Below are 27,483 nucleotides of genomic sequence, written 5' to 3'. Positions count from 1 at the left end.
TTTGACACAGTGTTTGTGCACCCGATACACACTAATTTAACAGAGAGGACTAAATGAGATAAAAACACAAGACACTTCATGTGTGCCTGCTTGTGTCAGATTTCACAGTGTTATCCAGCACATTGATCAACTCTGACAGCAACTCTAAAATCACTTGGGGCTCAGAGTGAAGTTAAATAAGGTTACCCAGGTTTGCAGGAGTTTGCTCAGTTCTCTCACAAATGATGATGGATTCATGCTGTGACAGTAGAGAACTGTATTGACCCTCACAGTCTACTCCATCTGCAGCATAGGTTACACTCAACAGAGTACTCTTGCTGGACATTTCTCTATCGTTCATGTCACTGCATAGATTAATTGGCTATCCAGTCCCTGAATATTAATGATTGGATCACAAAACCAAAAGCTTTATCTCATGGGCTCAGGGGCTGCCTGTGGACTTCCTGTTAAATTAAAGTGACAAAGTTGTCTCGTGCTTTAACTTTATATGTGACATTATATAGTTTGGAGAGTGTCGGCTTTGTCCAGGAAGACTAATAGTTTCTCTGAGGAGGATAAAAATGTAAAATGTCTGTAATTTGGCGTATAACCAATACTTCATTAGACATCTACGTAGTCACAGATCACATGGCAAGCACCTGTCATGTCCCTCCGAGACAGGAGATAGCTTTGAATCAGTGAGATAAGTTATTTCTGTTGGGTTTGAAGTGAACCATGAGCCTCTCCTGTTCACTGTGAAAAGAAAAAACAACAACAGAGACCTTTTTTATCTAACGTTGGCTGAGAAAATCTTGCTTTGAGTGAGCAAGACATCTAATTTGGGATCTATTTCTCCAGGTGACAATGCATGCAGTGTGAATTATGGGGGCTGCAGTACCCTCTGCCTTGCCATCCCAGGGGGCAGAGTGTGTGCCTGCGCTGACAACCAGGTTCTGGAGAAGAACAATGTCACCTGTGCAGGTAGGAGGACATAATGAATCAGACAGAGTAAGAGGCCTAAGATCATCTTCTCCCACTCTAGTGTAAACCTGGCTTCATCCTATGGGACGAGATAAAATAATAGCCTTATCTTTTCATATGCAAATGTGCTTTCAAAAAAAATAAATACAGATTGGGAATTAGCCCTGGGATGCCAGGAATATAATCCAAGTCCCAGAAGAAGCACATAGGGTCATGAGACATTATTAACTTGTTTTTTCCTGCTATTATAGCTATGCCAATATTTCTACTGAACACATTATTTATAGGAAATCTCCTGTTGATTTTGCTTCTTCCAGAAACATTGAGCAGTAGTCTAGAACCACAGCGATGTAAAAGTGATGAGTTCCAGTGCCATAATCATCGCTGCATACGGGCTTTGTGGAAATGTGATGGCGATGATGACTGTCTGGATGGAAGTGATGAGGAGAGCCACAGCTGCTGTGAGGATCTAAACATTTGTCTGCAGTACAGGCCAGCCCGTTGTATTCACACACAAATACAGATTTCTACATCTTCTGATGAACTTCCATACACAACCATACATCTTGCAAGCATAGCAAAGCCTTTTAAGGCTGACTCTGTTGCTGACATTTTCTGTGTTCCAAAATGTCACTGAAGTAGAGGTAAAAAGTGTTCCTCCTCCCCAGTGCTGTCTTCCCTTATGCTCCTGCTGGAGTTGTTTTGCTCCTAACAAATCAGACGGATAAACGCCCTGTAAGACGCTTTGCTCTCTGACGGCTAGCACCATAATGTAATCCTCTGCCCAAATATCAAAGCTGAAAAATCAATTATCTGCTCTCCTGGAACATCATGTATTCTAACACTCCACAAACTTTATTTTCAGTGTCTAAGGGAGGAAAAGGGGGGTTGCAACATAGATAAATGTTGTTGGCAGCTGCTTAAAGGTGATGTTAAGTAAATAATAAGCTTGGTTGTTCCAGTTAAATATATTTTTCAAGTTATGTAGTGAAATTGGCATAGATCTAGAACCTCATAATAATATACTTCAGGCACTGTAAAAATATTATGGAGACTCCATTACCCCCAGTTTAAGGATCAAGCAACAAGGAGAAACTTGGTGGTCCATCTGCAAAATTAGCTGAGGACAGGACTCAAAGAAATCCCACGTGGAAGCTGAGAGTAAGAAAATATAAAATCTTTTTACCCATAATTAAAAGCCACATAATATCAGGTTAGAGGTTATTTTTGTATGGCTTAATCGTGAATAGTCATTGTGCTGAACTAATGGCAAATTGTTGAATTCAGAAGTGTTCAGTTTCAGCTGATGGTATCAAACACCAGCAGATTATTTTTATGAAGTAGTTTGTTTAGTATGAACAGTATTCAATAAGTGGTACTGCTTCAAGAGCCCCCTGAGGATTTCATTCGGCTCTGTTTGGGGAAAATGGTTTTAAAAAAGAAAAGAGCAGAGGGAAAATTACAAGACTTGAATGGACCAACTAACTCTCTCACTCCCTTTATAAAAATAAGATTGACTGGATTCTTTTACACAGAAAAATCAGCCTTGCTAATTCAAAAGTTGAATTGAACACTTTTAAATAGTCTATATTGGTCCACACTACATACATTTAAAACTATACTTTCAAAAGTGATAAATATTTAACGCTATGTTAGACTTAAATCAACTCTGTGATTGTTGAATTTTCAAACTGGTCAGCACTGGTCTGTGGTGATTTAATATAACGTTGTGTAGTGTTAAAAGTTTACTCTATCTAAGTGTTGTATTTTTAGCACTGATTAATAATTGCTTACATTAACTCTACACGGCAAAATCACCCGTGTTAAATTAACACTGACATGGTTAAATCTAACACTAGAAAAGTGTCCAAGTATAACACTTTAGAAAGATTTAATGTTTTAACTCTCTCATAGAGTTTATTTTTAATATTCACAATGTTGTTTTTTACACATCAAGACATACTTTTAACACAATATTGTTATTTCCTTTCACATCAGGTGTATATTAAATTTTTTTATAGTTTAATTATTTACACAGTGAAAGGCACTTTACAGTCTTGATAAATAAACATTGCCACCTCACATTAAACGGCTGTGGCATTGTGAGGACCAAGAAGCAATGAGACAGACACAGAGCTAGAACATGCCTTGAGTTGCTAGTCTGAGCACTTTGTGTTATTGTAGATCAGTGATACTCAACGCCTGGCTCCTCTGTGATGATTTGCTGCTCTTGTATGTCCTAATGGTCAAACTTAGTTGTCCACCTTTATTTTTTCTCTGCATATTTCCATTGCATTTTTTGTCCCTTTTTAAATTTTTTGGCTTTCAATCCATTTCTGCTGCTTTCAGTCCATTTTTAACACTTCTTTAGCCACTTTGTTCATTTTTTGCCACTTTTACCCCGTTTTTGCTATTTTCATCAATTTTAGCCACTCTTATCCTGCTTTTTTTGAAAATTTTCCCCCTTTTTTGCCGCTTTCCCCCATTCAAGATGCCTTTTGCCATTAAATGCCACTTTCCCCCATTTTCCCACTTTTTTGCCCATTTTAGTGGCTTTCCACTCATTTTTTGCTGCATTTTTGTCCACATGGAACTCAATTTCTTGTGACTTAGCACCAGTTTTTGCCATTTTTCACCCAGGTTTTTAAAATGTATGCCTATTTTCTCCTTTTTCACCCATTCATTTGCCACTTTTTTGCTGCTTATTGACCATTTTTGCCACTTTTGTCTAATTTTTTTGCCAAATTAACCCATTTTGCCACTTTTTACCATTTAGATTGGGGCTCTTGCAAAAGCATCTTTCAACAGTTTGGCTCTTTGGTTGAGCAGGGTTGAGTAACACTGTTGTGGATCATCCATGACCACAGTCAGGGAATGACTGACTAAGTAGATAACTTCATCCATGGTGCAGAAGTGTTCAACAACAAAAAACAATTACTCACCAGGAACCTGAGCGAATGAATCCCAGGAGTGATTACTATGCACCAGGCAACATCTAAACATGTTTAAACACTCTGCACAAAGGCATGATGGGAAAACACCGCCCTCTAGATTTGAAATAGCAGTGGATGGAGATTAGACCTCTTCATTTTCTACAGAGTTGGATTAACACTGAATGGATCACACTGTCTAGAACAGTGTTTCCCAACCATCTTTCCTTGGAGCCCCCTACATGTACCTATGAAAAGAGGAGCCCCCCAGAACACAAAAGAGAAGAAAAAGATGCATATTCCTGTCAAAAACTTAACATAGATTCTAACTGTTTCACTGATAAACCCCTAAAAAGACATATGCATGTTTTTCTTATCTAAAAACCTTTGGATAAACTATTTAATAACTGCTTTATCATGGTTTTAGTCAATATTTACTGATCTAATTTTGGCAGCCTGAGAGCAGACAAAGCCTCGCGCCCCCCCTAAGATTTTTGGCGCACCCCCTGGGGGGTCCCGGACCCCAGGTTGGGAGCCAATGGTCAATGAAGACCATTTACTGTGAATAGATTTACATTTACACTTTGGGTGTTAAAATCAGCTATAAAACGTTTGCCACTGAGAAAACTCACTTTGCCTTGTTTCGGTCCATCCTAAAGCAAAGCAGTCTGAGTACCTTGACTGTAATCATGAAAAAAGTTCAAACACTGTATATCATACGTCAAGCAAGTTTTGTTTTTGTCTTTGTTGTATGTTTTCTTTATTGTTTTACTTTACCTATTAGCTTTATTTATTTATTCATTTTAAGGACACAGTAACTGACTGACCTGTTTTGCTGTTTACATTCTAGACAATCACACCTGTCCTGTTGATCAGTTCAAATGCAGCAACAATCGCTGCATTCCTAAAAAGTGGCTCTGTGATGGAACAAATGACTGTGGTAACAATGAGGATGAGGCCAACAGCACATGCTTGGGTATGTATTATACTCCATTTATATTTTCTTAGATTTATGCTGCTATTTGATAAATTCAAAGTTATTATTAGATGTGTAACAAAGATAATTTCCTGTAATTTTAGCAATTGAGAAAACCTGTTGGACATTATCTTTAGCTCTCTGTGCACACTGATTGATTTCCAGTCAGTGTCCCAACTCAGCTGATGAATGAACACGGTGTAATTTCCTGAGATAGTGATATCAGAAAAACATATTGTGATTTCAGGACTACTTGCCGTTCAGCTGATTGATTAAAGCACATTTACAATTGACAAATTCAATCAGGCAAATGTAGAATGTGAGGAATGGAGACTGAACAGTTTTCTCAGCTGAACATTGGATCAAAAACACTCTCCATAACATCTTCCTACAATATGCTCACCCTGGATGTTGTTTATACATCAAAGTCTTGACCAGAGATGTCTTGTGTTGTCCAGAAAGTCATTACCTTTGCTCGTTGCATCTCAGCACAGTTCAATCAATCTCATTGTGTAAAAGCACTCTTGAGTATCAAAGAGCTGTAGCATCTACAAGAGACAACAGTATAGAGGCAACACGGACAGTATATCACCTCGCCTCCCACATCCTCAATGGCCTCTCACAAGCTTTTTCATCCCTAGAGGATCAATCAATGAGCAATAGCCACAGGATGATAAATGTTCCCTCACCACCAGATTGACATGCATATCCCACAACAGTAAGAAATCACTTTTGTGTTGTTCATGCATTCTCACCACAGCAGTGCAGTTTGTAAATACTGGCCGATGTAGCAAAAACACATTTCCTGTGGCGTTCAGACCTTCCCTGCTGTTCTGTGCGATTGAGTGATTAAAAGTTTCCACCAGGTGGACAGTAACATCCTGGAGATGCAGTAATCATTACAGTTGTTTGAGATGTTTTGCATTGGCTTGCGCATGAGTGGTTAAATTAATGGGTTTTCGTTGTCTCTCTCAGCCCAGCCCTGTCAGGTTGACCAGTTTTCCTGCAGGAATGGACGATGTATACCTAATGCCTGGAGATGTGACCGGGAGGATGACTGTGGGGATATGTCTGATGAAATATCATGCTGTGAGTCAAACATCACTTTTTACAATATGACATCAAATACCACTCTGCATTGGTTGGGCTACTACTACAATTTGAGTCCCTCTTTTTGGCCAGAATGTAAATGGGCCAATTTAATGAATGAGTTAAGTAAGGAAAATCTCTTCTTGGTCTCCTTTAAAGTGTATTTGAATCAATTTCTTCTTAAAGCAATACTGAATAAGCTATGATCTTAACACATTTAAGAGGTGATTGGGTTGCAAATTGCGCTATACTGGCTCAACCATTATCTAAACATAGCAAAAATTAAGGAAATTAATGTTTGGTAGATCATTTCTTTGCTGTAACAATGCCTCTTGGAAATAAATCTTATGCCACTGGAAAGCCTGTTTATTTCTCTTTTAAATGGTGCCACATTTGTAAGGAACATGGATGAGGATGAGCAGCAGAGCTGAGATTGTCAGTTGTGCCCATGAAATAGCTGCCAAATCTTCTATCAGTGCCAAACAGCTTCTGCTGCCATGGACTCTTGTTTGGTGGATTGGATTTAAGTCTGAAGAAAGAACATATATCGAGCCTCAGTAGCATGTGGAAAAAACATACACAACCACAACAGCCTGGTCCCACACTGCTGTGTGACGGCAACCAGCACTTGTCACAAGTCAGCCAGCGTGGTTGTGTTGGTCACTCTGGCACCAGCAGCAAGCTGATCCATCACTTGTACAATGGTGTTGAGGTCAGGACTGCTGGCAGGCCACTCATCCTCTCCACTCCCAAATTCTGGAGGTCTCTGATAAACCCTTCTCTGTGGGGGTTAGTTTTGTCATCTTGGAGGATAGAGTTTGGTCCAAGACTGTGGAGATTTGGAATTTCTACTGGTTGCAAAGTCTTATCTCAGGCGTTCTCTTATTGATCAGATCTACACAGATCAGTCAAACGTGGCAGGCTGGTTCTTGGAGCAGACACCTACTGACCACTGTAGTGGGGCCCGTGCTCACAGGTGCTGACAGTCAGGTGCCAATTAAGCACTTGGTAGTCTTGTTTTGAGCCTCTGGTACCTGTGGGTACCAGAGGCTCAAAACAAGAGTCGGTAGCAACAGCAGAATAAGCTGTTTGTCATTGGCAGAGAAGTCTTGGCAAATTTTTCATGGGTACACCCTACATACTCAGCTCTGCTGCTCATCCCACAAATGCATGATCCTTTCAAATGTGGCACCATTTAAAAGGGAAATAAGCAGGCTTTACAGCAATATAAGATTTATTGCTAAGAGACATTGTTGCAGCAAAGAAAGAATCCACCAAACACAAATGTCCTTACTTTTTATGGTAAGTTTAATTTTGTGGCTATTTTTCTTCTTATTTAGGAATTTTAAAAGTATGATACCACAATTAGTTTAGCTGTCCGTTATGGAAAACTTGTTGAAATTTTAGGGTCGTCTAATAAAGTTAAAATCAGATTTACCTTCAAAGAATGGAGACCAGAATTCGTGTTGGGTAGAACTGCAGATGGTTAAGTACATTTCTTTATAATTTTTCTTTATTTACAGCAAAACTTTACTTTGTCAGTTCTGACACTCAGTGAATGTCATTGCAGGCATTTCTGTGATGTGATATAATGTGAATACCCTCTATTCAGGATTTTGAACAGTGCTGGGTGCAATTTTTTTAAATTCTTAACTTCAGGAAAATGTTGAATTTTAAGATAAATTTGAATCCTACATTTTCTCTGGAGATTAAGCACTGTTATGTTTTGTGTATCAGAAAATGACAAATGTCCTTGTTGCATGGATCACATATTGTATAACACTTAATTATTACTGCATTTTTTATATCTTCAACTTCTTTAGTCTCTTCACATGCGTTTGTTTAAGCCTAGTGTTAAAGGTTAAATTATTTATGTTCTGTTCTTCTGACCAAGAAGTAGACATGTCCCCAATGACGGCAATAACTCTAGGGGTGGAGCAGGGTAAACTGCATATTTTTATGAGTTCCCTGTTCTTAAGTCATGTCTCTGGTTTTTAAAGAACTCTCAGTTAAAAAAAATGTGGTCTGTGTTCTGGATTAATCTTAGGAAACATAAATGAAAAAAGGCACACCATGCTTGCTTGAGCTTTGAAGTTATATTTAGCATTTTTATTCAGAAGAAAACATCATTTTAAGCTGTAAAGTATGTTTTCAGCAGCAGGTTGAAACGGATGAATTACAAGCATAGAATTAAAAGATAGACGTAAAGGTTTAAGATCCCCTCTTATCTCTATGTGTATTAAAGCAGCTTTTTACAGTGATTGATGTTTGCCAAACCCTGCACTCTCCTGTCTCGCCTCAGCCTTCTTTTGTGTGTCCTAAGCTGCTCCAGTACGCACTCACAAACAGCCAGGGTGTAAGCAGTAATTAAAGTTCATGCTCGGCTTCATTCAATCATAATCAAGCTGTGCAGCAAAACATATTTCTCCCATACTGTTGTCTGAGTTTCCTCAGGCATTACTTCTCTGTAGGCGCTCTACTGTGAAGCTCTGGCAGCTCACTTAGCTCCAGTGCAGCGACTGTGGGTTTTGGAACACCTGAAGCTCAGTGGTGGCCGCCTTCGAGATTGATGCTAATTTGGATTTTGTTTGTCAGTAGTTTAGTAGTTGTCACACAGTGTCTCATATTGGGCTCTCTGTTTACTTCCGTCATTATTTATGGATGCCACTGTTCCATTTTTTTGCCGGGCTCACTGTTTACTTGAAACCTTCATTATTTATGGATGCTCATGCTTCATTTTTAATGAATGTTAAATTCCAGCCAGTCATGTGCTGTCACTGAGACCTAACACATTTGTGGGAAATATAGACGACGTTCGTCTGATACAGATAGTGTACGTCTCCTGGAAAGCACCTGAGGTGGTCTAGACAGCAGGAGCTGATGCCAACAAATCAATTCATACGTAGTACTGCATTTTATACTGAAGTCAATAAAGCCTCTGGCTTTCAGTTAGGGTATCTGAAAAGTACTGTAGATACAGTATCTCAGAATTGGAAGCTAGAATGATATCTGACAGGACTTTGGGTGTTAATCCTGACGAGTCACTGATGCACAAAATCCAGCAGAACCTGTATTTCTATAGTCACTGTGGCACTGGAAGACAATATTGATTCTATAACTAGACCAAAATAGCACAGAAATAGCAGTCATGGATTCTTGAAAAGTGATTAACTGACCTCTGAGGGGAGCATTGATTCGGTATCCCCAGCTTGTGTTGGCAAGTTAAAGGGGACGTATTTTACCCTTTGAGACAAGTTTGTATTGGTCTCTGAGGTCCCCAAAACATGCCTGTGAAGTCTGTTGCAGAAAAAACACTCCAGTATTGGATTTTTGCATGTGTAAAAACCCCTCTGTTTCAGCCCTTCTCAGAATGAGCTGTTTCTGTGTCTGTGGCTTTAAATGTTAATGAGCTGTCTGACTCCGCCCCTGACCACACCCCTCTCAGGAAATAGATGTAGCTCTCCTGATTTTATATTATCATTTAGCAGACTCTTTTCTCCAAAGTTAAGGACCTTGCCCAAGGGCCCGAACTGTGCTTGGATTATGCACTGATTGGGATTTGAACCTTCAACCTCCCAGACCAAAGTCAGCAGGGTAACCCACCAGTGTTAATTTTGGCAGCTATTTTTAGTTTTAGTCTTAGTTTTATTTTTAAATGAAATGCATTTTAGTTTTCATCACATTTTAGTTATTTCTATCCTATTTAGTTTTAGTCTAGTTTAACATTGTAGTCTAGCTTTAGTCCATAAAAGTCCTCACATTTTAGTGAGTGTTCTATGCACTCTGACAAACCTGGGGTCCCTGCTTTCTACAGCTGAGAGGCAGGATAGATACAGCTGCATTATTTTTTGACAGATTTACCCACAGTAGAGAAATATCACGGATTTTGAATGTATGTCAAACCTACATTACATTTTAGTCTAGATTTAGTCATCCTGACAAAAACTAAACTTAGTTTTTGTCAGTTTTAGTCATCACAGATCTGTTTTTGTTAGTTTTAGTCTAGGTTTTGTCATGGAAAAAAAGGCTGTCGACGAACATTTTTAGTCATAGTGTTAAGTGGAAGAAATTAACACTGTAACCCACTGAGCTATCTAGTGTCTCAGTGTGCAACTGAGAGGAGGATCAGAAGACCAGGGTGGAACTTTCTTCCAAGCAGGGAGGACCAACCAAACCTGGGGGGTGGTGCTAACTCCCCACATGACATCATAAGGGGAAATCTGAGAATGGCTTGTTTCAGCACGCATTTTCTGAAAGGTGGAGAAAGAGAGGGGAAGGTAATGGATTTTTCTGGTACTTGAGGGGATTGTGGACAGGCCGGAGGCACGTATTTCTGTTTGAAAAACCTAAAAAAAAGTGATTCTTGCATGATACGTCCCCTTTAACTTATTTTATAAGCGTAATGACACAAACAAGTCCGGTGGAATGACTGTTTCAGTGTTGGTGCAATCAAGAAATGATGTAAAGCAAGAGGACACAGGAAAACCGATTAAATAGTGAATAGACACATTTATGCAAGGTTCCTATTTATCTAAAGCATTAATCAAAGAGGAATATCCATCAATATTCAACTTTTATTTTCCTCTTCTGTCCAGAGTCACTACAACCACCCACTGTTGAAATTATATCCAGATGTATAAACCAATAATGCTACATTTAGAAGTGTATTATAGATTCTTTTTTATTTCTTCAAAAGTGCTAGAGTCATAAACAGCTCTTCTTTTCATGAAAGGCTTTGATTTAGTTGAACTCAACCCCCATTTACAATATCAATAACATTTCCTTTAACATTAAAATGCACTGCTGATCAATCTCCAATTATATGAAGACAGACTACTCTTTAGTATTACAGCTTAGTTCATAATGTGGGTTTTGTGCATTTCTTTGTGGCAGTTCCTTATAACTAACGTGTGGATTTGCAATGCAAGCATGTTCAGTTGGACTGGTGTTTTATTTGTTGTGTTTACCTCTCAACACACCTTTCAGCCTTCCCCACCTGCGAACCTCTGACCCAGTTCAGCTGTTCCAACGGTCGATGCATCAGTCTGCAGTGGCATTGTGATTCAGGTAAGGAAGAGAATGTTTTGGAGGTAATTATCATAAAAAACAATAATGCTCATCGCCAGCTGATAGCAACATTGCATCTATCAGGGATGAAACGTGTGCATGGTTGTGAGGCCACAGCTCTCATGAGGGTTTTTGACTCTGTGCAGATGATGATTGTGGAGATCGCAGTGATGAAGTAGGCTGCATACAGTCCTGCTCCAACTCCCAGTTTAAATGCTCAAGTGGCCGCTGTATCCCAGACCACTGGGCCTGTGATGGTGATAATGACTGTGGAGACTACAGCGATGAGAACACCACCTGCAGGGGTGGATCTGCATGTAAGAATGTTTGCTTTTCCTTATGAGTTGCTTTAAAGTGGCAAGACAGATCATAAAAGACTACTAGATTAGATTACTGCTGTTTTAATTACTATTTGACATCTGAATACTGCAACACAATGTATTTATTTAAGCCCTGCTCTGCAGCAGATTACTTTAGGCCATTCCTCTTTTGTTAATTATTTAAAAGACCAACCTTCTAACTAATTGTCTGGGTTTACCATCTTAAATGAGTATCTTAAATCTGCTTTAATGTGTTAATGATGCGACACAGATTTTATTCATAATTCAGATTCATGTTTAAATTTAGATGTTGTAATTGCATGTTGTGCTACTATTTACAAGCTTGAGTCTGATAACTTTGTTTTTACTCTTACATGTGACTAATCTTATCTGGTCTCGGTTTGGGGGAATTTCACCGTCAGGAGTTGAATCATTTAATCTAATTACCACAAAAACCTCATGCAAGCTCCTAGAAACTCACAGCTGACTTGCTTGTCACTAGAATGTGTAGACTATTCATCAAACTGTTTCCTGACGGGAACTGCAGGCTTCTCCACTCCCCCGTGTCTGCTTTTGCTTTCCCCTCAGGGGATTGAATCTGTCTAGCTTTGCCCTGGCTTTAAAAGAAATGTCATTTGGGCTTGACTTTTATGTGATAAGCAAATGGTTAATCAGATTCAGGCTGTTCTCTACATTGAATTTGCCATGGCATGACTTTAATGAGTCGTATTACTATTTTTGGTAATATGTTGAAATGTTTAGAGTTGCTCTACTTCTCCTGCTGTTATTTTCATATCAAAATGCACCAAAATATACTTTAATATCAGTCCTAATGAATTGAAAATCAATATTTAGAAATGCCATTCTTCCATTAAATCTAAGAATTAGATTTTATCAGAAGGTATTCTGACTGATCCAGCACACACTAAGGAAGGATGTTTGGGAACTATTTTTGTATACTTGATATATATGACTGCAGCACAAGATAAAATGAAGAGCGCAGTCATTAAACAAGACAGACACATCTTAGACATAAAACATAAACACTAGAAGAGTAATAACTTCTCTGTTAGGTCTGACTGGCCTGCTATGGCTGACAAGTGCCCTCCTTAGAAAGATAAAAGTTTGCAAACAATAAAAAGATGTCTTATAAAGTAATAGTTCAATACTCCTGTGCCTGTGCCCATGACAGAGTGCTGTAGATCTGTGAAAAAGCATTTTTTTATGTTGTTTTAGTGCTGCCATCTGTGATTGAGTGCAGTGGAGAGGAATTCCACTGTGTCGCAGATGGGACTTGCATCCCGGAACGCTGGAGATGTGACGGAGACAAGGACTGTGAAGATGGGAGTGATGAAAAAGACTGCGAGGGCACGAAAAGGATGTGTGACCCCAAGGCCAAGTTTACCTGCAAAGATACAGGTAGTAAAAACAATATTCTGAACAACAAAACAAGATCAGAAATTGAATTTACATTGACAGCAGCTAGTCTATATAGAATATTGCAAAGAGTGAGCTTCCCTTTTTCCTTATGAATCACCATTATGTTTTGTCACAGTTTTTATGTTGCTCTAAAATATCTTCCAAAAGCTTCAGATGAAATCTGACACGCGCAGACACTGTTATAGTGTTGACTAAAACTCTTCATTAGTCATCAGACACAGATCATTTTGGTCTGCGGTATATAATCCCATCCTTAGGCAACAAAACTTAATCCAGCTTGTATTTTATTTCAGTAAGTAAACCTTGCATCATCCATTTGAGAAAAATGTAAAAGTTTAATTCTGTGGTGGTTTGGTTGAACCTTTTTGAGCATGAAGGACGTCAACACACATTAACAAACAGAAAACAATCAGACTTGATAATTAACTGTATTTTATTTACTTGTAGAATATTTATTTGAAATACATTTACTGTTTCTTTCCATTACCAGAAGTCTGTGAGGGAGTTACATCACAGAATAGGAAAATTTTTTAAAAACTCAAGAGTGAAAATTGCAACTTTAGCAGTTTGGTCTAATATTTTACCATCCCAGTTTATCCTTTTTTTAAACAGACGGCATAATCTTTTCAAATAAGGGTTAAATACGTTAATTTGTGTAAACTTTTACAATACGGGTTTCTGTTTGTACATGTATACCTTGTCAAAATCTGGGATAGGCCAGTGTCCTGGTCTTGAGAAACCCGGTTTAGCTACCTGGAGAACTCCAAAAGAAAAGAGGATATGTATCCCATTTTCCCTCAGCTGTAGACTACCTGTACAGGTGCGACAAATGTAGCTGTTCATTTAACTTCAGATACTTTGACATATTCTGGATGTGTGGTGGAGAGACAGCTGGTTCCATAACCCTAACCCTCAGCAGACCCGTATGACCTTACTTGTGTCTAAACACGCTCGTATTTATTACGGTGAACTGAACAGTTTGATTTTTTAGCCATTAATGAAATGTGACCGTAGTTTAATCTGGAAAAAGAGCAGCGTTAATTTTGTCAACTAAAACTATGATTAAAAATGTTTGTCAACGGCTTTTTTTCCATGAGAAAGACTAGACTAAGAAGAGCCAAAAATGAATCTGTGATGACTAAAACTGACAAAAAGTAAGAGTTGTTTTCATCAAGATAATGAAAACTAGACTAAGATGAAATTTAATTTTGGATATTCAAAATCCATACTTTTTCTGCACTGTGGATTAATCTGTCAAAATACAAAGCATCTGTAGCTTTTCTGCTTCTCAGCTGTAGAAAGCAGGTTTAGCAGAGTGCATGAATGACGCTGCCGTGGTACCAGTTTCATGCTAGAGAATGAATGCTTGGACTAAAAGTAAAGACCAAAATGTGACTTTTTCCGTTACATTTTAAAAATGTTTAACATAAACACAAGGTTGTTTCAGGAAATTTCCATAAGAGTACGGAACCACTAGTGGTGGGCGATACTGCAAAATATAATATTTATCCGATAACAAGTAAATACAGGACCAGTATCAACGATACCGATACTCAATACCGATACTTTTTACTTATAAAAGCAGCAGTATACATGATTATCAAATTGATATAAATAAGGCTAATAAAAACATAATGTATCATTTATTTATCAGTCTTAATAAATAGAACTAATTCTTTTCCGAGTTATCTTTAACTATCTAACGAAATATTCAGGGTAAAACATATTACAAAGCAGGATTTTAACTTATATATTTTTGTAATATGGGAATTGTTTTATCTTTTTTGTTTCCCCACTGTACCTAACCTAATGGTTAGACTGTTTAAATTAGTTAATTAATCCGTGGACTATTCAGTGTGTGGTTTGAGAAAATGCTGCGAACAACTTTCTAAACTTTTGGAAAAGGCAGTCAAATTATAGGAGAAAAACTAGTGAACAGTAATGAAGAGGAACAGATTTATAAGTACACTCTCAAAGTCAATGAAAATGAATCGAACATGCATCAGAGTCAGCTACAGAACTTTCTTTCCTGGTTTTTATGACAAACAGCACTAGCTGTGGCTTTGGCTCAGTAAAAAACACCATCAATGTCTTTAGTCTGAAAGTGAGCGGTGCAGATTAGACATGACTCTAACATCCTCTTCATGCATCAGTTTTTTATAACTTTGAGATAAAAACTTATTAGACACTGAAAATGCTGACTCACCTTTGCATTTTTGTGGAAAGTTATTCCACAAAGCTGCAGCAGTTTATTACTGCCGTTCTCGCCAGTTTGATACAGACATGAGGACTCTGAATAATGTGTGTGCTGATGCCTTGAGTGTGTGTGTGCGTGTTTGCTCTATCTGATTGGTTGCCAAAGTCACGTGATACGGAAAACAGTGCAGCAGTGGACTTTTGGCACAACAGACAGATGAGAGCGACTGCAAACAAACAGATGGGGTGCATGGTTAGACGTTTTTTAAAGTACTCATTTAATATCGATACCTTTAAAAAGTACTCGATACCAAATGAGTACTTTGTAAATATCGATATATCGATACTTTAGGATCGATACGCCCACCACTAGGAACCACCAAAAAGAGAGAGAAGAAGATTACAGAGCATGTGTATAATCTATTTTGATATAATATCTCCAGGGTGGATCTAAGAACATCTGGTGTGTGCCTTTTAGAGCTGAAGGATTTGCTAAAAGAGTCTAATTGCAATTTTTTCCCAAAATTTTCCCTGCGTTTTCACATAATATTTAGTACTTACAGTAACTTGCAGGATTGCTTAGCTCTGTTTTGGAGTTTCTGCTAAACTCTCTATTCTTAGTCATTAATAATACCTATAATTGCCTCATATTCATAAGAATTGGAATGTTGTCAGTACATGGTGAATACTGTATCTTCGATGATGATGATAATGATGATGATGATGATAATGAAATTTATTTGCACTAAGCCTAAAATAGTTCAAAGTGGTCTTTTTCTCTCAGATTTTAAAAAATGCCACGGATTGTGTTGTAAAAATAAACATCACAGATGCCTGCACAGATGTGATTCAGTGATCAGAAACCAGGATACTACTATTTCTCATGTACGAATAACCAGGTTTCTCCCTGCACATGTAAACAAAAACCAGGATATGACTCATAACTGGGATACTGAAGTCATGTAAACACAGTCAATGAGAACTCTCACAAGCAAAATATTCTTAACAAATGCTAACTAAAAGATCCTCCATGCTTAAGTCTTTGTTAAAGTTTTAAGAAAGGAGAGGACCTCCTTCATTTCATGAACAGTTTTTGTGTGCATCAGTTACAAATGAAGCTGCCAGCTGCCACAAAGGCTTCACTGTCTGACAGCCTCTAAAGGATTAACCACTCTCCATTCTCGCAATTCAACCAAGTTTTCATGTTCTTTTCAACCAATTAGGACGAACCGTTTAAACGGCCTGTTTAAACTCCCCATGTACTCAGTCAGTTTTCGGCTTCTTCTAGCCTGTGAAAGGAGAAGGTCAGACAAAGACTTCATTTCTTTCTGTCTTTAGCTCCACAGTTTTCCATTCATCCCTGGACAGTATTATCAAGAATGAACGCAATGCTGCATGGAAAAGGGTTGGATAGACCACACAATTATTATTCAGTGTAGTTCTACAGTGTCACCCTCCTGTGCACTGGTGCACTTTGTTCTGTCCTCTCAAGAAGAACAGAGTTCCCTCTCTAACAATATTTAAGATGGCTTTGAGAGAGTTCAAATGGATTGGGAAATTTAAAAGACATATTTCATCCTTTCTTTTTCCAGATAGTTTCCCACCTGAACACTGATATGAGGCTCAAATGAGACGTTTGCTGGATGTTTTTATTTATTTTTTTCATCCATTCATTCACTTCACATTCACACACTAAGGGTAGAGGTTGCCGTCAGTATTAGCTGATCTCATTCTAACACATCCACATCTACACTTTGACACAACACTGACACAATAGTAGGAGAAAATTAGTGTGAAGAGTCTTGCCCAAAGACACATTATTATTATGTGACTGCAGGAGCAGGGAGTCACCCCCAGGACCTTTGGGTTGTGTTCCTGTGACCAAGTAGATCTTAAGATAATATGCTTAACATTTTCAAAAATATTTTCTTGGTATAACACAATTATTTCTAGTTATTTCTATAGAATTTAATTAAACATAATTCTCTACTCTGCACAAATTAAAGCCTTAAGTTGCACAGCTCTGGATTTCATGTTTGCCCTAATTACTAATTCATAACAAAGATGAAATGCAACAGTAACCTTGCAAAACAAATGGATTGGCCAGATTCCATGTCTGTCATCAATAAAATCCATGGATGAGCAGGGTTTAGTTATACTGGCGGCTGATAGCAATGGCTGCTACTGGTGTAGTGATAAACTCAGATGTAGCTGTAGTAAAGCTGCAGTTTTATCAGAGCTGGTGCACAGTTATTTATTTGAAGGATTTAAATGCTGGAACAGATGTTTCTGCTCTTCTCCCAACCTGCTTCAGTATAACTTTGCCAAAGTTATTGGTGGCATTTAGTTGTACTGTCAGCTGGTATACACAATGGCTGCTTGTGGAGCGATTAGCACGGATGGAGCCATAGTGACAGTTTTATCTCAACCGAATTATATTTCTTTACTGAAACAACAGCAAAGAAGTCCAAAGAATTGCACAGAAAGCTTTTCATAGTGGGAAAGATGTTTCTTCTCTTCCCCAGACCTGATTGAGCGTGAGTTTGTGACAGTTATGACAGGGATTTGGTTGCATTGCATGCCAGTAGCAGTGACTGCTGCCAGTGAACCTATTAGCTCAGGTGTAGCTTTAGCAACAGTTTTCATAAGAAGCATTTCTTTATTCAGTCTTGTCACTCTAATTGATCTGTACTGAATCTGACAGACAGAACAATTGTCCAATCACTGTACTTATGTAATCAGCAAATACTGCTTTGCTTTAGTGACAAATATTTTTTTCTTTACTTGTATGCGCCTCTCCACTTCACTGAGTTTTATTTCTATAGGCCTTTCCTAACTAAGTTGCCCATCAGTGTGGACCCCTTGACCATCAGTTCCATTAACCTGCTTTTCACATATACTTTTTTTTTATTTGAGATGCATTATTGATGCACAAGTCTCTGCTTAGTACATGAATTGTGCTTAATACAACATGTTTTGGCTTTTCAAACACATAGTTAGATTGCCTTTTCAGCATCAAGTTCAAAGAAAACAAAAACTCATTCCGTTTCTTTTTTAACAATGAAAAATAATTTACAAACTTGGCTAAACTTGCTGCACTAAAAATAACTTTGTCACTAAGTTTATAGAAAAGGATGGCTTTAATTGTTTGTAACTAATGAATTTCACATATTTTTTGTCCTTCTGGTCAACCAGTGACTCAAGTTTCCCATCTGTTAAAAAAAGGCTTTCTTTTACATACTATGAACTTTATTTCAGAGGTTAACTTTAAATAGTTAGTGTACTGTCTTCATTATTTACTGAATGCACTTCCCCTCAGCTCCTTATCTTTTGTCTTTAATATATGTCAAAAATGTTTTTTCCTGGCTTTTACTGTGAAGATCTGATGATCGCGGTTTTAATGTTGAACCCAGAATGCAGAACCAGACAGGCAGAGCAGTTAAATGGATTTACTTTAGGGGAAACAGGCAGTGGAGGGAAGGGGGAATCCAGAGTCCGGGGAGTGAGGGGAATCCAGCGGTGAGAGGGCTCCACACGTGAGGTGAGGGCTAGCGAGGCTGAGAGTGAATCTGGGGTGAGAGTGCGGCAGCATGGCAGAGATTGGGCTAGCACTAGCGGCTCATGGAGGCACTGGAAAGGACGGAGGAGAAGGCAGGGTTAGTCTCAGGGAAAACACACGTAGAACAATCACTAGAGAATTACTCAGAGTTACACTTAACAGTTGGCCGATACCACTTGTCAGAGTGGGAATCATCTGGTGCTGGAGAAGCCACCGAGCAGAGCTTAAGAGCAGGGAGGTGATTGCAGTGATGAGTGACAGGTGTGCAGGAGCCGGGAGAATCAGTGCAAGTGAGGGTGCCCAGTCTCTGTAAAAAGAGAACAAAAACTCCACGCAGGAAGTGGTCAAACCGGAAGTCAACAAAATAAAACCAAAAACTGCAAACCACCACATTTTACCACTATATGCTAAACTTGTTCAAAATCCATACAACCTTTGAGCTTGTACCTTAAAATCAACCCAGCCTTTTGATTCAGCTAGAATCATATGCAAAAAATGTTCTGTTAGTACAGTGCTGAGTGCAGATTTCAGTTTTATGATGAATAATTCTTGGAATTTAGCCTCAGTCTTAAGCCTACTGAGTCTGAGAGCTTATGGCTAACCTTAACTTGGATGTAAAAACAATCAAAACACTCAGTCTAGAAAATGCAGATTTTTATTTATTAATGTTTTTTCACTTCCAGTGTCTTATTTTTCTACACAGAAAATTATCTTCAATATTTAAAAAAAAATAAAAATTAATTAATTTAAAAAAAATCAAGACTCCACTTCAACATGTTTTTCAATATGCCACAATAGTGTTAATAATAAAATTGTTATGAGAATCAAAAACAAAAGGAATAAGAATGCTCTTATTCAACATATTTTTAAAATCAGCAGTGAAAAAAGAATTACAAACTTGAACAAAAGAAGCTAGCAGCTCTGGGATGAAGAAATCTATGAACATGCTGGTTTAAAAAAAAAGATGATCAGTTAAAAGATGTTTAAGCTCTGGGCAACTGTGGCGACAGTAGGTGGAGTCATTTGTCGTTTTACTGGAAAGGCTGGGGTTTAATCCCCAACGCCTGCAGACACAAGCATTCGTCCCAGGGCAAGACACTTAAAGATACAATATGTGGGGTTTTGCTCTGAAATGTTTATATTAATTTTAAAATGTGACCATTCCTATCTAAGTTTTTACTGTAATTCCAATATTTTCTTTAGTTTTCAAAGACAGAGAAATTCTTTAATGTGTAGCACATTAAAACAGCTTTATTCCTGTTCAGGATTCTCCTGCAGCATGAGTGCCAGACTTGTGGGAATGCACTGTTTTTACAATGTAATCCCTGCCCTGGTATGTGTGTGAATATAGACTGAACATGACATGTAGTGCATAAGTATTTTGAGCAAAAGACTAGAAAAGCATGGTGCAGATCTACGCTCATTCAGCATTTAAATGACTTATTTATGCTGTATAACTATTAGTGTTATATATGTATTCTTGATAAGCCAAATCAGTAGGACTCTACTGCTTTTGTTATTGTGACTGCCAGACTAAAACAGAGTTTTTGTTTGTCCTCACCCTCATCCACTACCTTTCTATAGACACATAAGTGTATAAAACTCATTAGATAGACACTGTGGAATTTTCCTCTTTGTGTCACTTTAGGTGAATTGCTCATTAGAATTGTGATTAATTCAGTTATATAAATGATTACCCTCCTTGTCCATTTGCATTACCACAAACACAAACATTCTGACAACACTTAGAATAGAACCTTTATTGGCTCCAAGTGTCATCCATATTTTATGCATGAGAAATTTTGTGCATTCAGGCAACAAAATGCTTTACTTTCCATCTGTGGAATTGGTGACAGGAAAAGGTGACAAAAGTCAAACTTGAATGTCATGTCACTGAGCATGTTCATAACATACGCAGAGAAAACTCTAAACAAACACTGAATTTTCACACCAGCACTAGTCCTTTCACCCCCCACTGATCCAACACAAAGCATAAGCCAGTGGGATGTCAAAACCCCATCATGGAGCTTTGATGGAAAAACAGTAAAATGCAATATGCTCTGACCTTATCTTCACCTGTGTGCAGAAAAGAGGCCTCCTGACATCTGGATTGTTTTCTTCCTCACCCCCTTAGTGGTTCCACCTCTCTCCTTCTAGGCTGCACAGTGAGAGAATTACAAATTATACTCCAGTGTAGGTCTCAGCGCAGGGAATATTGATCCTGTGTGGATTTTTTCATCAAGTCAGACGGTTAGCACACAACAGAGAAAGAGTTTGAGATTGATTTAGGTCCTCTTTGAAAGAGCAAACATTTTACTTTTCAAATGTTTATCTCAAAGATGTGATTAAGCAACTTGGTTATGAGACATTTGTCTACCCTAAGGTGAAGAATGTAAGCATAATATTGTTTATGAATTCCAGCTAGTTAAGGCAGGAAACAGTAATGAGAACCCTGCATTTCTAAAGACAATGGTTTGCTCTATTAGAGAAATAATGCTGTTTGTACTGCAGTGAAACTTTGAACTATTTATTGTAATTCATGATCTCTCCATATCTCATTCTCTAAAGGCAAATGTATCACAAAGAGCTGGGTGTGTGATGGGGATATTGACTGTGAGGACCGCTCAGATGAAGAGTCGTGTGAGTCTGCGGTCTGTAAACCACCCAAGTACCCTTGTGCCAACGACACCTCTATCTGCCTCACTCCTGATAAAATCTGCAATGGCAAAGTGGATTGTCCAGACCGCTCAGATGAAGGACCCATATGTGGTAATGTTTTTTCTGTCACTATACGTTGTGCACTCCAGTACACTACAGAGCCAAATGTATGGGGAAGCCAGAACATTACACACATCTGACTGCAGGCAATACAATTCTTCACCATAACCACCAGGGACATTTGTATGCTGCATATACATGGCTACGGCATCCACTCCTGTGGAAAGGTTCTCCTCAAGATTTTGAGCTGAAGTACTGACCTGTCTTGTGGTTTGATATTCATTTTAGCCCAGAGGTCATGGTTTAGGGCTCTGTGAAAGCCAGTTAAGTTTATTATTACCTCTTTAATTATCTACGTCATCAAGATTTTTCTTTTTATGAACATGACTGAAAGAAGAATGTGTATGACTGGACATAATCAGAAATATAAGAAATATGCAAGGATGTGGGCAGACTTACATGAGTTGAAATAATTTAAGTTGGTTGGTTGATTAGTACAAATGTGAGTATCAGGCATTTTACCACAGAGAGCCTTCTTATGGTATTAGAGTTACAGTGAACAGATAAATTACTTGCATTTGAGTACAGTAAATAGATGAAATTATTAATTAAAATGGAAAATAGAATAATTAGTGCAATTATGCACATGAGGTGAGGCATTTTACTGCAGTGATTTAAGTTACAGTTAATAGATTAATGAGTGCAAATGTGCATGAGCTGAGGCTTTTACTACAGTGAGCTTCCTTACTGTATTTAAGATATGGTTAAGCAGTAAGAGAGTGTAGGATATTTAACATTAAGCAGGGTTTCAATAACCGATATATCTGTCAATATATGAAATAAGAACATTGATATACACAGGATATATACTGATTTAACAGTTGCATTTATCTTTGTTTATTTCACAAAGATTCAACTTGGACAATGTTAAAATGCTGAATAATAGTCTTTTATTGGATAATGGTGGGCATGTGAATTAACAGTTGCATCTATCTTTATTTCACAAAGATGCAACTTAAACGACTGAAAACACTAGTGCATATGCCAAGCCTGTATTGTTGCCACGGAAATGCACTAAAAGAGAAGAAGAAGCTCACAGAAAACTGACACAAACTTTCTTCTAGTTGCCCTTCTGGTTGTTCTCAACGTTGGATTTAAGAACATATGGTGTATGCATTTTGCGGTGGTGATAAAGGAGCGTCAGATTTTGCTGTTAAAGCCATAACAAGCCCGGTAGCTTCTGCAGCATGAACGCAACCCTGTAGTCCTCCATGTTTGTTTTGGTCGGACCTGTGCAGGCGTCTTCAGAGAGCTACACTGTGTGCGACATTCCTTTCAAAAAAGATCCGGATAGCCGTCCACATGGAGAAGAAACATTCGTTTACGGATTTATGCACTCTGGGACCCGTTTTCAAAATGTATCGTTTACAGTCACCCAAAACTCCATTTCCATGTGGATGAAACGCTGATACGACAAAAAAAGTTTTGCATATACTCCTGAATTCGCCTCTGTGTGGACGGGGCGTGAGTGGGGGAGAGAGAGCTGCTTGTTTGTGAGGGGGAGGGGCCAGGCACTCGGGTTGAGTTCAGCAGGGACACACAGGAGCAGAGCGACAAAATCCCCACGCAGCAAAAAAAGTTAATTGGCCGATGTTGATTAATCTGTGATACGCTATAATTGGCCCGATTAATCGGCCCACCGATTGATCGGTCGGGGTCTACATCAGAGTAACTGTCTGGCCTTTGACTGTTAGAAATGTGTTACAATTAGTCTTTGTGTATTTATCTGATTGTTCAGAGGATCATTTTACTTAAAAGAAGAGAAACAGAAGTTGGCGACATTAGTCTTTGGGAAAATAAAGCATTGCAAATGTAAATTTCAGCTTCCTCTTCTGTGCAAATGTATTCCAATGGAAGCTTTTTTTCTGAGAAGTGGCTCTAGGAATAGATAAAAACACTCTCTTGTCCTCTTAGTTTTACTGGAAAGGTACCTGTAAATTACCATTACAGCACCTCACTGCTCTTGTGCTAACTCTTAGTTCGATTTTCTATCTTATCTTATACCATGAGATGTGAGGAACATGTCCCAGTGGGAGCCTGCTACATCCTCTCTCTCAAAATCAGCTGTTTAGAGCCTGATGAGAGACCTGTATGTGTTTGTCTCAGAGACCAAAGGGACAGAACATGAAGAATTACTCTAGATTTCTGTTGATGGCAAATGTGGAAGTGTTTGTCCAGCAACCTTCAGGGGAAGAGAAGGCTCTCATGCGACTAGCCCCAGTCATCTAATCTCTTGAAGTGAGCAGTGTAAACATGGAGGTTCATTTTCCAGAGCATCACTAACCAAGCCTCAGGGGGGCCCTACAGGACCTTTGAGTGTCTGTTATCATAGCTGAAAAAAAGGCTTCTGCCTCTTCATAGACAATTATGTGTTCAGAGGGACCTTGAGGGTCTGATTGATTTGCACCAGCTCAGCAGGACCCATACCCCCCATTAACCATTGTGAGCACATATTCCATTTCCCCCTGTTGAGAAAGTCAAGGCTGCTCTTGCCCACCTTGAAACCATTGTCTTAATCACAGTGGGGAAAGAGACGTTGGACCAAAATTGTTTTTACCTGTATACCCTTTCATCTCGACCCAGTGGGTTCTAACAAAAAAGGCATGTGGGCCTGAAAGAAAACAACTTTTAACAAGATTAAAGAACACAAGGTTAAAAATGTCTTTCTCTTCATCACTTTAAAAAGAATGATTCACATTGCTCTTTTTTCCTGGTGTGCTTTTGAAGTAGTGATGTAAATAAAAGCCATTCACTCACAGGTATAAACCACAGAGATGGTTTCAGGAAAGCTTTTCATTATAACCACCTTTATCTGAAAGAATGTGAACACACTCTGTGTCTCTCCATGGTTTCCTGCCCTGAGTCGGAGATTTTTCCCTGTGATGCTCAGCCATGAAACATTGTCAATTTCACCCAATTAATGCATTTTTTATCTGCAGTAAAGTCAGATTCTCAAATCTTACAATGCCAGCACACCCTCTCATCTCTTCTCAAGCATCTGAATAGTCTCAGTGTCTTTTTCTTTTTATATCCCAGATTTGTGTCTTGTAGCCAGAGGAGGCTGCAGTCACCAGTGCACTGTGGCACCAGGGAAGGGGGTTGTATGTTTTTGTCCCCCTGGGCTTCACCTGGACTCGAGCAACAAGACTTGTGAGGTTGTGGACTACTGCAGCCGTCACCTGAAGTGCAGCCAAGTGTGTGAGCAGTACAAGACCACAGTGAAGTGCTCCTGTTATCCAGGATGGATGCTTGACCCAGATGGAGACAGCTGTCACAGTACAGGTAGTTGGCTGTAGTTTTTTCAGTGTTTGTTTTCATCTTGCATTTTCAGTCATGCTGCTACGTCTACATTTGATCTGTCCTCACAAAGCAGAGCTTTCTTACTTATTTCATTTTGCAGGAGTTTACCTCAACCCTAAATTTGTGTTATATAAATGTGTGTGTACTGTATCATGATTTAAGTTCGACAAAAAGATTCTGTTAATTAATCTTTTTGGAGATGCAATGGCCCCAAAGTGGCTCTTTAACCTCGGTTTTACGAGCCATTTTGATCTGTTGCTTCTTTATTGCTGATTGATGCCAGCTGCACCTTTTAACACACACGGAGTGAAACATTTCACACATTCAGCACTCTTGGGATCATACATTTTGTAGCTTCGAGAAAATTAAATTTACATTGCAGCTTACCGATAACTGAATAAAAACTCTAGAATTGTTGTTTTTAATGTCCAGTCCACTCCTTCTCCTCATTTGCACATCTCAGTAACTAAAAGATCTGGAAGTACAAATCTTCTCTGCAGCTGAATTGGTCACATCACCGAAAGTGTCATTGAAGCAAGGACAACATTTTAATGCCATTTTCTCTGCTAAATTTTGTTCTCATAAGTGTGATTTAGCCCGGAGAACTGTGTTAAAGACAGCTTATTCTTAGTGTTTTTTTGTATGTGTAGAGTTGATTCTCTCTCTTTAGTTTCAGTCTTGATGAATATTTCTCAGAAGCAGAAATAATCAAACTGTTTGAGCTAAATCTCAGAGGAAGGGGCCAGAGTGGCTCAGTGTGCAGATTAGTTTCCAGCTTCAGGACTTGCCACTAGACCAGATTCAGCGTCTTCTTAGAGGGCCTACAGAATGTTTTTCTCATAGAGACTACTTACACATGTATTTACTTTTTCAGGAAATTGAAAACTTTAATGTGTTGATTCCCAAAGTGTTTGGCAACAAATTGGTTTGGCTGCAACTAATGCATATAAATGTGAAATACATGGTGGTGCACGCCAGTGAGATATATTTGAAAGCGGATCCACGGTGAGAGAGAGCAAGCTGAGTGAAATAAATACATGAAACTAGATTAAGGTCAATAGTTTCAATTCCCCTGCAAATGTTTCTTTTAGAAACAAGCGTTGTTAATGATTTCTGAAGAATTTGATTCAGGGAATTCAGTGAAATTGAGGAAAGCGCACCAAGTGTGTATCTGAGAGAAATGAATAGATTTTAATGATAAAGCTAGCCTATACTTTATATATAAGTATAACTTATAGCTCTTACATCTATATAGCTCTCAGTTTATCTATTTATTTAGTATTTTTTCGTTTATTCATATATTTATTTATTTATATAGCTTATATCCTATATATAAGTATATAGATCCTTTATCTGTCCAGCACACTGTTAATCTATTTATTTATCTATTTTTTTTTGTAAATTTATTTATTAATTAATTCAGCTAGCTTCTAACTTATATATAAGTATATGGATCCTATCTACCTTGCTCTGTGTTTGTTTATTTATTTGCATTGCTTAACAAATTTATTAGACCACCTGTCGTATTTGTCTCAGAGACCATCCAGCATCATGAAGTGCTTTAATGTGGACTCTTTCATTTTCAGTGAGCTCTCCACGTTTTACCATTTTGAACAGGAATGAGGAATTTCTAACTGAATTCACCCAAATTTGAGCCGGCTCACTGGGCTTCTCTGAGAAGTCAGAAATTAATCAAGCATAACATTCAACCACTAAAACTCATTTTTCTGTTCAGGAATGCAAGTAAATAACTATAATTTGACATATTAATCAAGAAATATTAATGTGCTTTACTATTTGTTCAGTTTTTTTTTTTTGGTAAATCAGTAAATTTGAAAATTCATGGATAACAATAATAATTCTATTTTAACATTAAAAATATCATTTGGGTTAAAGAGCTTCTACATATTGGTGTATTAACCATTGCAGAAACATAAAAAATGATTTTGGTAATTACCAGTGCTGTTAATTAAGGGCAGCTGTGGCATAAACCTTACTTTGGTTAGGGTTAGGGTGGTCTAATAAATTTGTTAAGCACTGTATTTAGTGATTTTTTTTCCTTTCATGTATTTATTTATTTATCGAGCTTATATCCTATATGTAAGTGTATAGCTCTTATATCTATATAGCTCACTTTTTATTTATTTAGGATTTTTTTATTTATTCATGTATTTATGTATTTATCTATATATCTTACACAAAAGTATATAGCTCTTATATCTACAGTGCTTAACAAATTTATCAGACCACCTTAACCCTAACCAAAGTAAGGTTTATGCCACAGCTGCCCTATATTAACAGCATTGGTAATTACCAAAATCCTTTTTTATGTTTCTGCAATGGTTAATACACCAATATGTAGAAGCTCTTTAACCCAAATGATATTTTTAATGCTAAAATAGAATTATTATTGTTATCCATGAATTTTCAAATGTACTGATTTACAAAAAAACTGAACAAATAGTAAAGCACATTAATATTTCTTGATTAATATGTCAAATTATAGTTATTTACTTGCATTCCTGAACAGAAAAATGAGTTTTAGTGGTTGAATGTTATGCTTGATTAATTTCTGACTTCTCAGAGAAGCCCAGTGAGCCGGCTCAAATTTGGGTATAAAAAGGTGAATTCAGTTAGAAATTCCTCATTCCTGTTCAAAATGGTAAAACATGGAGAGCTGACTGAAAATGAAGAAGTTCGCATTAAAGCACTTCATGATGCTGGATGGTCTCTGAGACAGGTGGTCTAATAAATTTGTTAAGCACTGTACATAACTCTCTATTTATTTATTTAGTATGTTTATTTTTTTTTGTTCATATATTTATTTTTTATTGAGCTTATATCTTATATGTAAGTATATAGATCCTA

At 37.9% G+C, this 27,483-nt stretch overlaps 1 protein-coding gene across 1 annotated transcript in view; it reads left to right on the top strand.

Annotated features, from left to right (window-relative positions):
* Positions 1-27,483, top strand: part of lrp1bb (low density lipoprotein receptor-related protein 1Bb) — a 245,433-nt gene that overhangs the window by 47,595 nt on the left and 170,355 nt on the right. The window contains exons 13-21 of the mRNA XM_041807111.1: positions 838-960; positions 1,278-1,421; positions 4,741-4,866; positions 5,842-5,955; positions 10,942-11,022; positions 11,169-11,339; positions 12,579-12,761; positions 21,106-21,306; positions 24,352-24,597. Of these exons, the coding sequence (XP_041663045.1) occupies positions 838-960; positions 1,278-1,421; positions 4,741-4,866; positions 5,842-5,955; positions 10,942-11,022; positions 11,169-11,339; positions 12,579-12,761; positions 21,106-21,306; positions 24,352-24,597 (1,389 nt within the window). The remainder of the gene's footprint in view (positions 1-837; positions 961-1,277; positions 1,422-4,740; positions 4,867-5,841; positions 5,956-10,941; positions 11,023-11,168; positions 11,340-12,578; positions 12,762-21,105; positions 21,307-24,351; positions 24,598-27,483) is intronic.

This window comes from Cheilinus undulatus, linkage group 15 (assembly GCF_018320785.1).
Source record: "Cheilinus undulatus linkage group 15, ASM1832078v1, whole genome shotgun sequence".
NCBI classification, from domain to species: Eukaryota; Metazoa; Chordata; class Actinopteri; order Labriformes; family Labridae; genus Cheilinus; species Cheilinus undulatus.
Note: the sequence above shows the minus strand (reverse complement) of the source record. Positions and strands in the feature narration are given on the sequence as shown.